The sequence below is a fragment of the Indicator indicator genome, chromosome 1, assembly GCF_027791375.1.
Source record: "Indicator indicator isolate 239-I01 chromosome 1, UM_Iind_1.1, whole genome shotgun sequence".
Classification (NCBI taxonomy): Eukaryota; Metazoa; Chordata; class Aves; order Piciformes; family Indicatoridae; genus Indicator; species Indicator indicator.
In genome coordinates this window covers 3,884,032-3,896,116 of record NC_072010.1, presented here as the reverse complement: position 1 = coordinate 3,896,116, position 12,085 = coordinate 3,884,032, and the positions used below count along the sequence as shown (strand labels likewise).

At 43.0% G+C, this 12,085-nt stretch overlaps 1 protein-coding gene across 3 annotated transcripts in view; it reads left to right on the top strand.

The window, feature by feature from the left end:
- Positions 1-9,448, top strand: part of NARS2 (asparaginyl-tRNA synthetase 2, mitochondrial) — a 68,233-nt gene extending 58,785 nt beyond the window's left edge. For all 3 annotated transcript variants that reach the window (XM_054384898.1, XM_054384890.1, XM_054384906.1), the window contains 2 exons: positions 329-355; positions 8,633-9,448. In XM_054384898.1, coding sequence (XP_054240873.1) covers positions 329-355; positions 8,633-8,777 — 172 coding nt within the window. In that variant the 3' untranslated portion in view covers positions 8,778-9,448. The remainder of the gene's footprint in view (positions 1-328; positions 356-8,632) is intronic.
- Positions 9,449-12,085: the final 2,637 nt, after the last annotated feature.

The window sequence follows — 12,085 nt, the reverse complement described above, 5'->3', positions numbered from 1 at the left end:
CTGCCCTCTCCAAACTTTCACAAGTAGAGTTTATTGATACACTTAGAAGTTAAGAATGTGCACAAGTCTTTGCATGAAGCTCATCTCAATCCTCTATGTTGACAAAACAAACTTTGCATTTTAAGAAGCATGTTGGGAATCTGTTCAAGTGTGTCTACCAATTGCTAGAACTGACAGCCACTGATCAAGGCTTCCCTTAATTTCTTGTCTTACCTTTTCGATTGGTGATCAGACTCTCCCTTTTCATATAGTGTTCTCTTCCAGACAATTACTGCCTGTGCAGATCTCTCTTCCTTTACTTACAAGGGTTTTTCTTTTTGTTCCACAGGTTAGGAATCACAGATACCTACCAATGGTAAGACACTACCTTGGCTTGCAAGCTTTATTTCTTCTTTAGAGACTCTTTAAACAGCTACCTCATTTTTTTGATCCTGCTCTTGAGGGAACATTTCTTGGCCCAGCTGCCCTGCCATCACTGCCAGTCTAAATGGAACAGCCCGTTCATTTAAGCAAAGTTGAATGCTATTTAGTTTATCTTCCCAATTTGTCCCCTTGCAGCACAGGTTCCTTCAAGATTCAATGCAGTAGATGAATAGGCACCCGATAATGATTTTTGGTATTAAATCATTAGGCTGTGTTGGAAGCTGAATCATAGAATGGTCTGGGTTGAAAGAGACCTCTGAAGGTCACCTAGTCCAACCCCATCTGCAGTAAAGCAGGGGCATCCTCAACTACATCAGAATAGTTTCTGACCACCATTGCATGAGATAAACAGGTTACAGAACCGCAAACAATTTGTGACCTTTAGCAGCTCATATTCATAGAATAGCTCCCAAGGCAATCGGATTGAAAAAGCCTTCCTAATAAAGTGGTTAAAGCAATTAAAATTGTGTTGTGAAGGAGACAGATCAACCTTTTGAATTAGTGGTTTAACCTATTAAAATGACAGAAAGATTTTAGTGTTCCTCTTGACAAGTGTTTCTTAGTATGTGCTTTGTCATAGCTCCTGAAGGGGTAACAGTGCAGAGAATTTTAAATTCAGAAGAGTACATTCAAATACTCTGCAGCATTTTGACTCATTGTTAGGGAAGTTCCCTTGAAAAACAGCAGAGTTAAGTGTAGGATTCTTCCCTCTCCTCTTCCCACAAAGATAAATCACTTAGGAACAGCCCAGTGCATGGCAGACATTTATATCATCCATTTGAAAATGGAGTAAATTAGAAGTCTTTCTTTGTGGTTTGCATTTATGGGCCAGGCTACCCCATATCATTTCATCTGAGGGAAGGATTATCCTCACCATGGATGATCAGTTGTGTGGTTAGAGCATAGAATCATGGAATTGTTTTGGTTGGAAAAGACCTTTAAGATCATTGAGTCCAACCATCAACCTAGCATCATCATGAAAACATGTGCCATGTACCAAGTCCACACATTTCTTGAACACCTCCAGGGATGATGACTCCACCACCTCCCTGGACAGCCTGTTCCAATGCCTAACCACACTTTGATGAAGACATTTTTCCTGATATCCAGCCCAAACCTCCCCTGGTGCAATTTCAGGTAATTTCTGCTCATCTTATCACATGATATGAGAGAGAAGATGTTGAGACATAGCCTGAGAAGGTCTGATGTTCAGTGGCAAAGCATTCCAGCTACCAAGAGAACTCAGCTCTGCCTCATGCTTCCCACAAGAGAGAAGATTGAGACATTGCCTGCCAGCCACTTGCATTTTCCTGTCATATGAAGCAATCACATTCTGGAAATTCTTTCCCCCATGATCTTTTAGAGATTTTTTCCTCCTCTATTCTCTCCACTCCGTCACGGATGATTGACTTCCCAGAGGAGATTAAAACTTGTTACCCCTTGCTGTTAGCAGGGTCTGGTGTCCTAGGAAGGTGCAGGATATGAATAACCCTGGATGCTTCTGGACTACAGTCCAGAATCTGCCAGAAAACAGGTAGGTGGCTTGCCAGCATCCATCTTTTTAGTGGAGGTGGAAGGAGAGACTGAAATTAGTCTCTTCCAATTTAGTGATTGAATTTAGTCTTCAAAGCTGGCTTACACACTCCTTGCAGAACAGTTGAGTCACTCCTCTTTAAATACAATATAATAATTGCTGACATCAGAATGGGCAGCTGTAGGAGATGTAATCCTTCTGTTTCAAATACCTTATTTATTGCTGTATCTCTCCTTTTACCTGTTTTCTCCTCCTACTAAGCATGAAGATACTGTGGGGGCTGACTCCTTCTGGGACAGCTTCAGGACTGCCTTGTTTGCAGGAGAATCATTGTGCAAAGAGGCCACTGATGATGTGAAATACTGTTGTGATTCTACCCATTCCTGCCTTCTAGAAAGCTTTTCACAAAAACTAGGTAAAGGGACATGGTCAAAGTCCTCTGAATCTTCCTCATGTCACTGGATCTTTCTTTTTGTGCCAGTTTCTTTCCATTAAGAATATGAGTTGGAGAAATATTTGGCTTGATTTGCAGAGTTATTTTATCTTACTTTCACACTCTTTCCTTTGAAATGTAGATACAAAAGAGCTCAGTGCTGTAGATGATGATCTTGGCTGAAGTGAGAGAGATCCGTGGAAGTGAGATGGGAAAGCTGAGCTCTCAGAGTTTACTCTGGGAAGTCGCTTGCGTTCTCTGTCCCTGAGGAGTCTGTTGCCTTGTAAACAGGGAACCTGGTCCTGCTTGCAGCCTCCAGGTGTCCACTTAGCAATAACAAAGACACTTTGTAATGAACGTGTCCCACCACTGTCAGCTTGAGCAGCATCTCAGTGTTTCTACATGTAAGGCACCCATTTCCTCCCTCTGATGATCATCATGTGCATCAAGGGAGAACATGGCCTCATGCTGAAACCTCTACAGTCCAGGTACCTTTCTGATCTTGTGCTGTCACACTACTGAGAGCACACAGTGGCAAAGCAGGACTTATCTGCTGTCTTAGAATGGATATTACTATGTTCTTTTGGCCTTCTTACTGCTCTAGGTGGAGAAGATTGAGCTGTGTTGGGCTCTTTGATTTCTAATTTTCTTTGAAGCAGAAATGCTGGAATGTTCTGTTGTGTCTTTGTGTGGTAAGATAGAAGGGAGGACTTGAAGAACAGCAGCACTGGTAAGCCACCTGCAATCCATGGCCATTGACAACATTCATCCCATCCTTTAACATCCTTCAGAGCCCAGCAAAAACAGGAAGCAGGTGCCTGGTCCAGTTAGTCCTGCTCTAGGGAGAAACCAGAGCATTTTGGTGGCCCATACAGAGGCAGGCATGTGCCAAAATGTCAATGGCAGTGTTTTAGATTGACCTCCCTGACTGCTTTTTGTGTGGATTCCCAAAAAGTTGTAGTAAAGGTGAAGCTGCCTGAAACCAAAGAGAGTGTTTGAGGAAGAATCAGAACTTGGTGATGCTTCACATGTTTGTTTCTTGAAACATTCAACAAAAACGTCTTTCAAATGTCATTTCATTAGTAGTTTTTCAGTACCCTCAGTTTTTCTCTCTTTTTTTTTTTTTCTTTCTAGTAGAATATCCAGCTCTGAGGACTGCAGTATCTTTGTTCTTTCATCCTTACTTTCCTCCATCTGGCTGCAGAGGCTTCAGTCGAACAAGGGGGTTACAGGAAAGATCAAGATTGTATTTGTTTTGAAAGGAGATGGAAAAGAATACACTCTGCTTATGAATGGTCACTACAAGAGCACTGATCTTCCTAGTGCCTTGCTGTGCAACAGAGGAGATGGTGATGATGATGAAAGGGTATACATTTTTAAAAGGATAAAAGGAAATGCTCTTCTAACTTGGCACAGAACAATGTCCTGGAATTCATTGTTGGGGGACGTTGTTGGAGCGCATACTTTCAAATTGCTGAAAAACTGACAGTCCTTCAGGTCCAGAACATGAACTCTGGGGTTAGATGGGGTCACATAAACTTATTTCCTACATGAAATACTGTTGCACGGTCCCCCAGTTGCCAGTGGAGTGCTCAGCTCTCCTCTTCAATATCGGCTACAAGGAGAAATAGCCAGACCAGTTTGTGACTCTTTTTGAGGTGAGAAACATCCAATGTCTGGTGATTATTGAATGAAGGAAAACCTCAGGGAGCGTTTTCCAGCCTAAAGGGAATTTTCTCCTCATATGCAGGCAGTTACTTTTTCTTTCATCTTGGAAGAATGGAAAAATTCTCAATTTCTTTGCTGCTTCTGAGCGCAGTCATCAGAAAGGATTCACAGTCTTGATCCTCAGCACGTTTACTTCAATGGACTTTTTCCATTAAGTGTAATGGGGTTTGTTTCACTCTTTTTGCCAAAATGGCTTCTCAGAGTGCTTTGAGATCTACAGATGAAAGCCCTGGATAAGCAAAGGTAGAATTTATTATTACTGTTCATCTGGAAGAAGCTGAATTATTTCATCTCCTTACAATGATTTGTAACCGTTGCCAGCAAAAGGGGAGAGAAGATGCTAGGCTTGTCTGAGCTGTCTGCACAGACTGAGAGATGCTTATAGACATCAGCAGAAGTGCTTGTGCTGTTATTTATGTTACTAGTTGCAGCTAGAACTGTCACCAGCTGGTTTGTCAGTTCTGGTCTACCCTTCACATTTATGAGGTCTTTCTCATTTCACAAGTTGCCACCCTCAGCATCAGGTCTGTCCATCATCTTCCTTGCAAACTCTTGAAAAACTGCTGCTTCTGGGGGCAGTTCCAGCATGTTAGTGGAAACTCAAGTTCCTGCAATCTGTGTGAAGTGGATAGAGATGGAGACCACCATGCTTCTGCTCAGCCTTTGTATTCATGTTGTAAACATAGCCTTTGTCACAAGGTGTTGGGTGGATAGAGCTGAGCCTTAGCAAGCCAAGCAAACACCCAGCACCACATATAATGGGTCCATTGGTTCAGAAAACTTAAGTCTCACCCCCAAGTCTGCAGTGTAGTCATAACTGCACCTTGTGTGTCAGTGCCAGTAGAAAGGGATAAGGAGTCCTAGGATTTTGTGAAGTTCTCCTTCTGGTCTTGCCACATGGGTAGTGGAGGCAGGGGGAAAAAAAATGAAGATTTGATTTGGTGTAATAAATGGCTTCCCAAATTTTAACTACTCTTAATGAATTGCAAGGAAAAATAACATTTATAAAATAATAGAATCATTAAGTTTGGAAAAGTCCTTTAGGATCATTGAGTCCAACCATAACCCAGCTACCATGACCAGTAGAACATATCCTGAAGCACTTACATGTACATGCTTATTGAACACTCTAGGGATGATGACTCTACCAGCTTCCTGTACAGCCTGTTCCAATGCCTGACCACTCTTTCAGAAAAGAAATTTTTCCTAATATCCAATCTATACCTCCTCTGGCACAACTTAAGCCCTTTTCTTCTCATCCTATTGCTGGTTGCTTGGGAGAAGAGACCAACCCCCACATCACTGCAGCCTCCTTTCAGGTCAATGTAGTATTTTGTGGTGTGAAAGGCATACTGTGAAACTGAGTCTGCCAGGGCAATCTTTTGCAGCTGTAGAACTTGTTGGAAAGTATTTTTGCTTTGCAAGTAAAGGTGATCAGTGGTGATCACCTCAGTGGTGAATAGCTTTGGCTTTATTCCATTTAAATGTAGTCTTCAAGCCAACACAATTCTGAAACGCATGGAAGTCCAATCAAGTATACCTATTTCTTCCCCATTACTCTGCTCTTGTGAGACCCCATCTCAAATACTCCATCCAGTTCTGGTGTTCCCATCATAAGAAGGGCATGGAACTGTTGGAGCGAGTCAGGAAGAGGGCCACAAAGATGATCCCAGGCAACCAGCACCAGAACAAGAGGACACAGTCTCAAGCTGTGCCAGGGGAGGTTTAGGCTGGAGGTGAGGAGAAAGTTCTTCACAGAGAGAGTGGCTGGCCATTGGAATGTGCTGCCCAGGGAGGTGGTGGAGTCACCATCCCTAGAGGTGTTCAAGAGGGGATTGGACGTGGCACTTGGTGCCATGGTTTAGATAGTCATGAGGTTTAGGGTGACAGGTTGGACTCGATGATCTTTGAGGTCTCTTCCAGCCTTCTTGATTCTATGATTCTATGATCCAAGGGCTGCTGCACCTCTGCTCTGAGGACAGGCTGAGGGAGCTGGGGTTGTTCAGCCTGGAGAATAGAATTCTCTGGGAGACCTTAGAGCTGCCTTCCAATATCTAAAGGGATCCTACAGGAAAGCATGAGAGGGACTTTCCATAAGGGTATCTAGAGACAGGACAAGAGGCAATGGTTTGAAGCTGAGGGAGAGTAGATTTAGACTACATCTTAGGAAGAAGTTCTTCAGTACGAGGGTGGTGGGACTCCAGAACAGGTTACCCAGAATGGTTGTGGATGCCTCCTCTTTGGACATGTTTAAGGCTAAATCAGATGAGGCCTTGGGCAACCAAGTCTATTTGAGAGGTGTCCCTGCCTATGGCAGAAGGGTTGGAGTATATTATCTCTGAGGTCTTTTCCAAACTAAGCCATTCTATGATTTTTATATATATACTTTCTATATATATATATAGAGAGAGAGAGAGACTTATATATGATTTATATTTTACATATGTGGGTGTATATATGTGTGTGTGTGTGTGTGTATATATATACATATAAAAGTACATATAAATATATATACACACTAAAAATCCACTTTTTCCTTGCAGTTGATTAACAGTAGTTAAAATTTGGCAAACCATTTATTACAATCAGTTCAATCTTCATGTGCTTCATGACAGTTCTTTTCTCCCTCTATTTCACTGCCTAAATAACAAAGCATACATATTTTTTATATGTATATTTTACATTTAAGTGCATTTGTTCTGCCTAAAACTGGGGTGATGAAGTGTTCATGCACAAAGATAAGAGGAATGCAATCCATCTGTAGTCTTTCAATCCCTCACTAGTGCTTTCATAAAAAGAAGAATAACTTTTGTGGCCTCAGCAAGCTCTGAAGTGGCCCCATAAATCAATAGAACCACTGAGATGTTTTTCACTCCCATTAAAATAAAACTGTTGGTGACAATTTATAGCTGCAAATATAGCTCCTGTGTATCACATCAGCTACCGTCCAGCTGGAAAATTGGGAGCTCTAAAGAACCATCATAATCTTGTTGTACACCCATGTGCTTGGAATACCTGCTTCCAGGTATTTCTGAGTTTTCTGTGCACAACAGAAAATGTTCTCCAAATGAAATGTCTTGTTCCAGATCTCATTTTTGGAGAAGGTATGTCTGAGATTTTTTGCTGACTTCTTGGGGAAGTAAATTAATCAGTGGGGAAAAAAAAAAAAAGTAACAAAAAGCCATCATAATTACCTTAAAAAGAAATTAAAGCTGAAGGAATATTCATCAGACAGCAAGACCTATATAGGCTTCTGAAGAAACTACCAGAAATGAAGTAAGACCACTGGAATATTGCATCCAGTTCTGGGCTGCCCAGTTCAAGAGGGACAGGGATCTACATGAGAGAGTCCAGTCGAGGGCTACAAGGATGATTAAGGGACTGGAGCACTGCCTTATGAGGAAAGGCTGAGAGACTTGGGGCTGTTCAGTCTGGAGAGAAGACTGAGAAGAGATCTAATAAATGTATCTAAATATCTGAGGATTGGGTGTCAGGAAGGAAGGGACAGCCTCTGCTCACTTTTGCTGTGTCACAGGACAAGGGGCAATGGATGTAAACTACAACACAGGAAGTTCCACCTCAACATGAGGAGGAACTTCTTTACTGTAAGGATCACAGAGTACTGGAACAGGCTGCCCAGAGAGGTTGTGGAGTCTCCTTCTCTGGAGACTCTAAAGCCCTATCTGGATGCATTCCTGTGTGACCTGCACTAGATTCTGTGGTCCTGCTCTGGTGGGGGGGTTGGACTTGAAGATCTCCAGAGGTCCCTGCCAACCCCTAACATCCTGTGATCCTGTAAAAACAAGATAGGAAACGAAAGAATTTATTGAATGGCAGATTTCAGCACGAGCATGGCAAGGGTTAAACAAACCCAAGCGGGCAACTCCATCTCTGACAGTGAAAATGTCAAAATTCGTGAGACATTGGAGCAGGTTGCCCAGGGAGTTGTGGATGCCCCCCTCCCAGAGATGTTCAAGGCCAGGTTGGACATGGTCTTGAGCACCCTGGTCTAGTGGCAGGTGCCCCTGCGCATGACAGGGGGTTGGAACTAGATGATTTTTAAGGTCCTTCCCAACTCAAACCATTCTATGATTCTCTGAAAATGTGTTGTGATTCTGCAGGAACCTGGATTTGTGCCCCTGCTTGGAATGTTTTTGGTACTGAAACTTACAAAGATGCTCTCAGTAGGAGCAGAGCTCTGATGTTCAGTCTGTTCTTTGTACCCAAATGAGTTTTATGCTCCTAAACAAATCAGGCTGTAGCATGTTGGCAGAGCATAGCTGTGCTGGTTTAAATGTGTTTGTGCTTGGGATTTCTGCTAATACAACCCTGCCTGTCAGGGAACCGCACCTCTTCACACCCCTCACCAGCATCAGCTGTGTTGGCAGAAATCCACTAGTGGTTAGGGTCAAAGGGAAGCAATTAAGATGGAAAGCAAAATCCTTGATAAAAAGCTCTCTGTAATTACATCAGCATAACCGTGCTGCATATGTAACTGTCTGTTTAAATTCCAGGTATCTAGACCTCCGAAAATATGGCTCAGTTCCTCATGGAGGCTTCGGAATGGGGTTTGAACGCTACCTGCAGTACATCTTGGGAGTTGACAATATCAAAGATGTTATCCCTTTCCCCCGGTTTTCTCACTCCTGTCTCCTGTAGCTCAGCAGTCAACTCACCTGGAGAAAACTACTGCTGTGACTTTATGGATCGAACACACTAAGATACGGCTGAGTGTGTTCAGTGGGAAATCAAAATCATTTTGATACCAGTGAAAGTCTGCCTTGTTGAAAATAATGCATGTGCTGGTGAGATTATGGAAGCACAATGGCAGTTCATTTGTTATCAGTTCCTGGCTTCAGGAATATTAATAAATCCCACTTAACTAAAGGGTTAGGTTAATAAATCCCACTTAACTAAAGGGTTAGGGTTAATAAATCCTACTTAACTAAAGGGTTAAGGTTCTTGTGAGACTACTACAAGCCATAAAAGTCCTGAATAAGCTTTGTTGGGAAGTAGCAGGGGTTTTATGTGAAATATTAATAAGGAAGTGTGACCTAAAATGGACTGGGAGCCAGGACTGCTGTGAGGCTTTAGTAGGCTTAAATGCCTGAACAGTGCTTTGAAGATTGAGTGTTATAAAACTGCAAGGTATTGTCCTGGCTGTGATGCATTTGCTCTTACAAAATGGCAACTGTAAAGCATGAGTTCTCCCCATCCCAAGTTAAAGGCCAATATTGTTTACCTGGAGAAAATCAGTCAAACCTAGCAAGGAAAACTGTCATACTGCAGCTGCTGGAGTGAATTAGGTGAATGGTGTTTGATTTTGTGAATCATCAATAAAGCTGTACCACTGGGTTGTTTGTAACTCTGTATGGTTTCTTCTTCTGTTATAAAACCACAGTGTAGTGATCAGCATCGTAGTGTTTTCTTCAGTGTCTTGGGTAGATGTTTCCTTTCCTGTAAACCCAGATTAGTTGAAAAACTTCTGCAGGAGATACCTGTTTTCTGTCTCTGAGAGAGCACGTGTTCATAGCAGAAAGAAATGTTCAGTTAGATGAGAGTTCACTCATCTCTCCAGAGCCAACTTGTAGTTTCTTGGTGTTTTGGGTTTTTTGTTGTTGCTTTGCCATTTTGTGGTTGTTATTGAGCAAACCTCTCATGTGCTCATCAGACCAAGCAGTTTTGTCTGTACTTGGAAACAACTGACATATGCTCCCAAGCATTGCAGATGTATTAAGTAATTGCTTATCACTATAGGATCTGAACTCCTTGCAGTCTTTAATGGGTTTATGCTCTCAGCTTCCCTGCCAGATAAAGAAATACTCATTTACGTTTTGAAGATGGGATTATGGGAATATCAAGTGACTTGCTCAAGGCAATTAGAAACCAGTGGCTTATTTGGGACGGGAATTGAGAATTTCTATCGTCCTTCTTCCCTTCCAAATTATCCCAATCCAACAAGTGGTCGTTTTCCTAGTGCTTACTACTCTAGACCCCAAGCTGCCTGCAGTGCCAACAATAAAGAGGCAAAGCACCTCTCCTGTGAGGACTGGCTTGAAGCTGTTTGGTCTGTTCAGCCTGGAGAAGAGATCTTTAAGATTAGCTAAGAGATGATTCTTAAGGTCCCTTCTAGCAGAAGCCATTCTATGAATCAAGGTAATAGATTTATTGCTCATAAACTCCTCTAAATTGCCACATACAACATGAAGCAGCTGCAGGATAGCCCTGGAAGCTTCTCTCCCAAGTAGATGAAAGAGGTTGAAAACTAGTAATCAGGTAGCATTACAGTCACAGCTCTCTTTGGAAGGGCTGTGTAATACTGCACCTGCAGAATCTAAAAATACATATTGATGTCATGTGGCACCTGCCGTGGTTCAGTTGGGCCCACGGCTGGGACTTTTACGTGTTATAATCATGCAAAGAACATCACTGCAAGGTCACTTCTTCAGGGTGTTTGTTGCATTCACTGAGACATCCCCTGCATATCAAGATATTTTTTTTGGTATCTCCTTGGTCTGCTTGATCAGGCAGGTGTTAACTGTGCCTTTGCTGGTTTGCATTTCCTGATGCAGCCTTGTGTTGGTAAGTCTGGTTCCACAAAACAGATCAAGCACCTGCCTTCCCCTTGAAACCACCGAGATGTGCCTGCAGCAGACACTCGAGTATGCTTACAAATATCTAAGGGGTGGTTGTCAGGACGGTGGGGCCAGACTCTTCTCAGTGGTCCCAAGTGACAGAAAAAGAGGTAATGGGCATAAATTTAAACATAGGAAGTTCCATCTGAACATGAGAAGGAACTTCTTTACTTTCAGGGTAGCAGAGCATGGAACAGGCTGCCCAGATGTGGTGGAGTCTTGGTCTCTGGAGACTTTCAGGGCCCACCTGGATGTGTTCCTTATGTGATCTGCTTTAGGTGATTCTGCTCTGGCAGGGGGGTTGGACTTGATTATCTTCAGAGGTCCCTTCCAACCCCTACCATTATGTGATACCTTCCTGCATTTGGACCTTATCTCCTTTTAATGTGTTGTCTTAAATGTTACTGCTGGCTTTTATGTTTTGGAATTACTTCTCTCAGCAGAAAGATGTGGAAAGAGTACAGCTGCCAAACAGCCCCATCCCTACCGTGTTCCTAAATAACTTGTGATGAGCAGGTGTCCTTGTTGAGATCCTTAGTCACTGGTTCTGCCACAGTTGATGTAAATGAGAATGCTTGGGCTGGAAGCCCATCTGCTCAAAACAGAGTAGGTGGATGGCAAAGCCATCTCCTGTCCACTCTGCTTCCATTCCTGCAGCAGCTCAGGGCTGGCTCTGTTGGTTTTGGCATCAGCAGACTGTAGTCAGCTGGAGGTTGTTGATCACCCTGTGAGAGGCCAGATCTAACGAGCAGGGTGCGGCTAACAGCAGCAGGTGAAAAACAAAGTGTAGAGAGGAAGACAAAAGAAGGTGCCAAAACGTCATAGGGTGATGTGGCATGAGTCAGAAGTTACAGGGAAGGACAGCAGGACTATGTCTAACAGGCTGGCAGTGTGGCAGGCAGGGCTTTGCATGAGGTGACAGCTTGCATGAACTGATATGATCCACCCTTCATTCTTTGCCTTGATAAGAGGTTGTTGGAGGACAGAAGGAAAAGGTTGAACCTTTGACTTGTAGACAGAGTCATAGAATGATTTGAGTTGGAAGATCATCTAGTCCAACCCCCCTGCAATCTGCAGGGACATCTTAACTAGAGCAGGTTGCTCAAAGCTCCATCCAACCTGACACTGAATCTTTCCAGGGATGAGGCTTCTACCATGTCTCCAGGCAACCTGGGCCAGTGTTCCACTACATTCATTGGAAAATACCTAGTCTGATTGTTCCCTCTTTAAAGTTTAAAAGCATCACCCTTTGTCCTGTCATGATAGGCCCTGCTAAAAAGTCTGTCCCCATCTGTCTTATAGCCCCCCTTTAAGTACTGGAAGCCTGCAGTA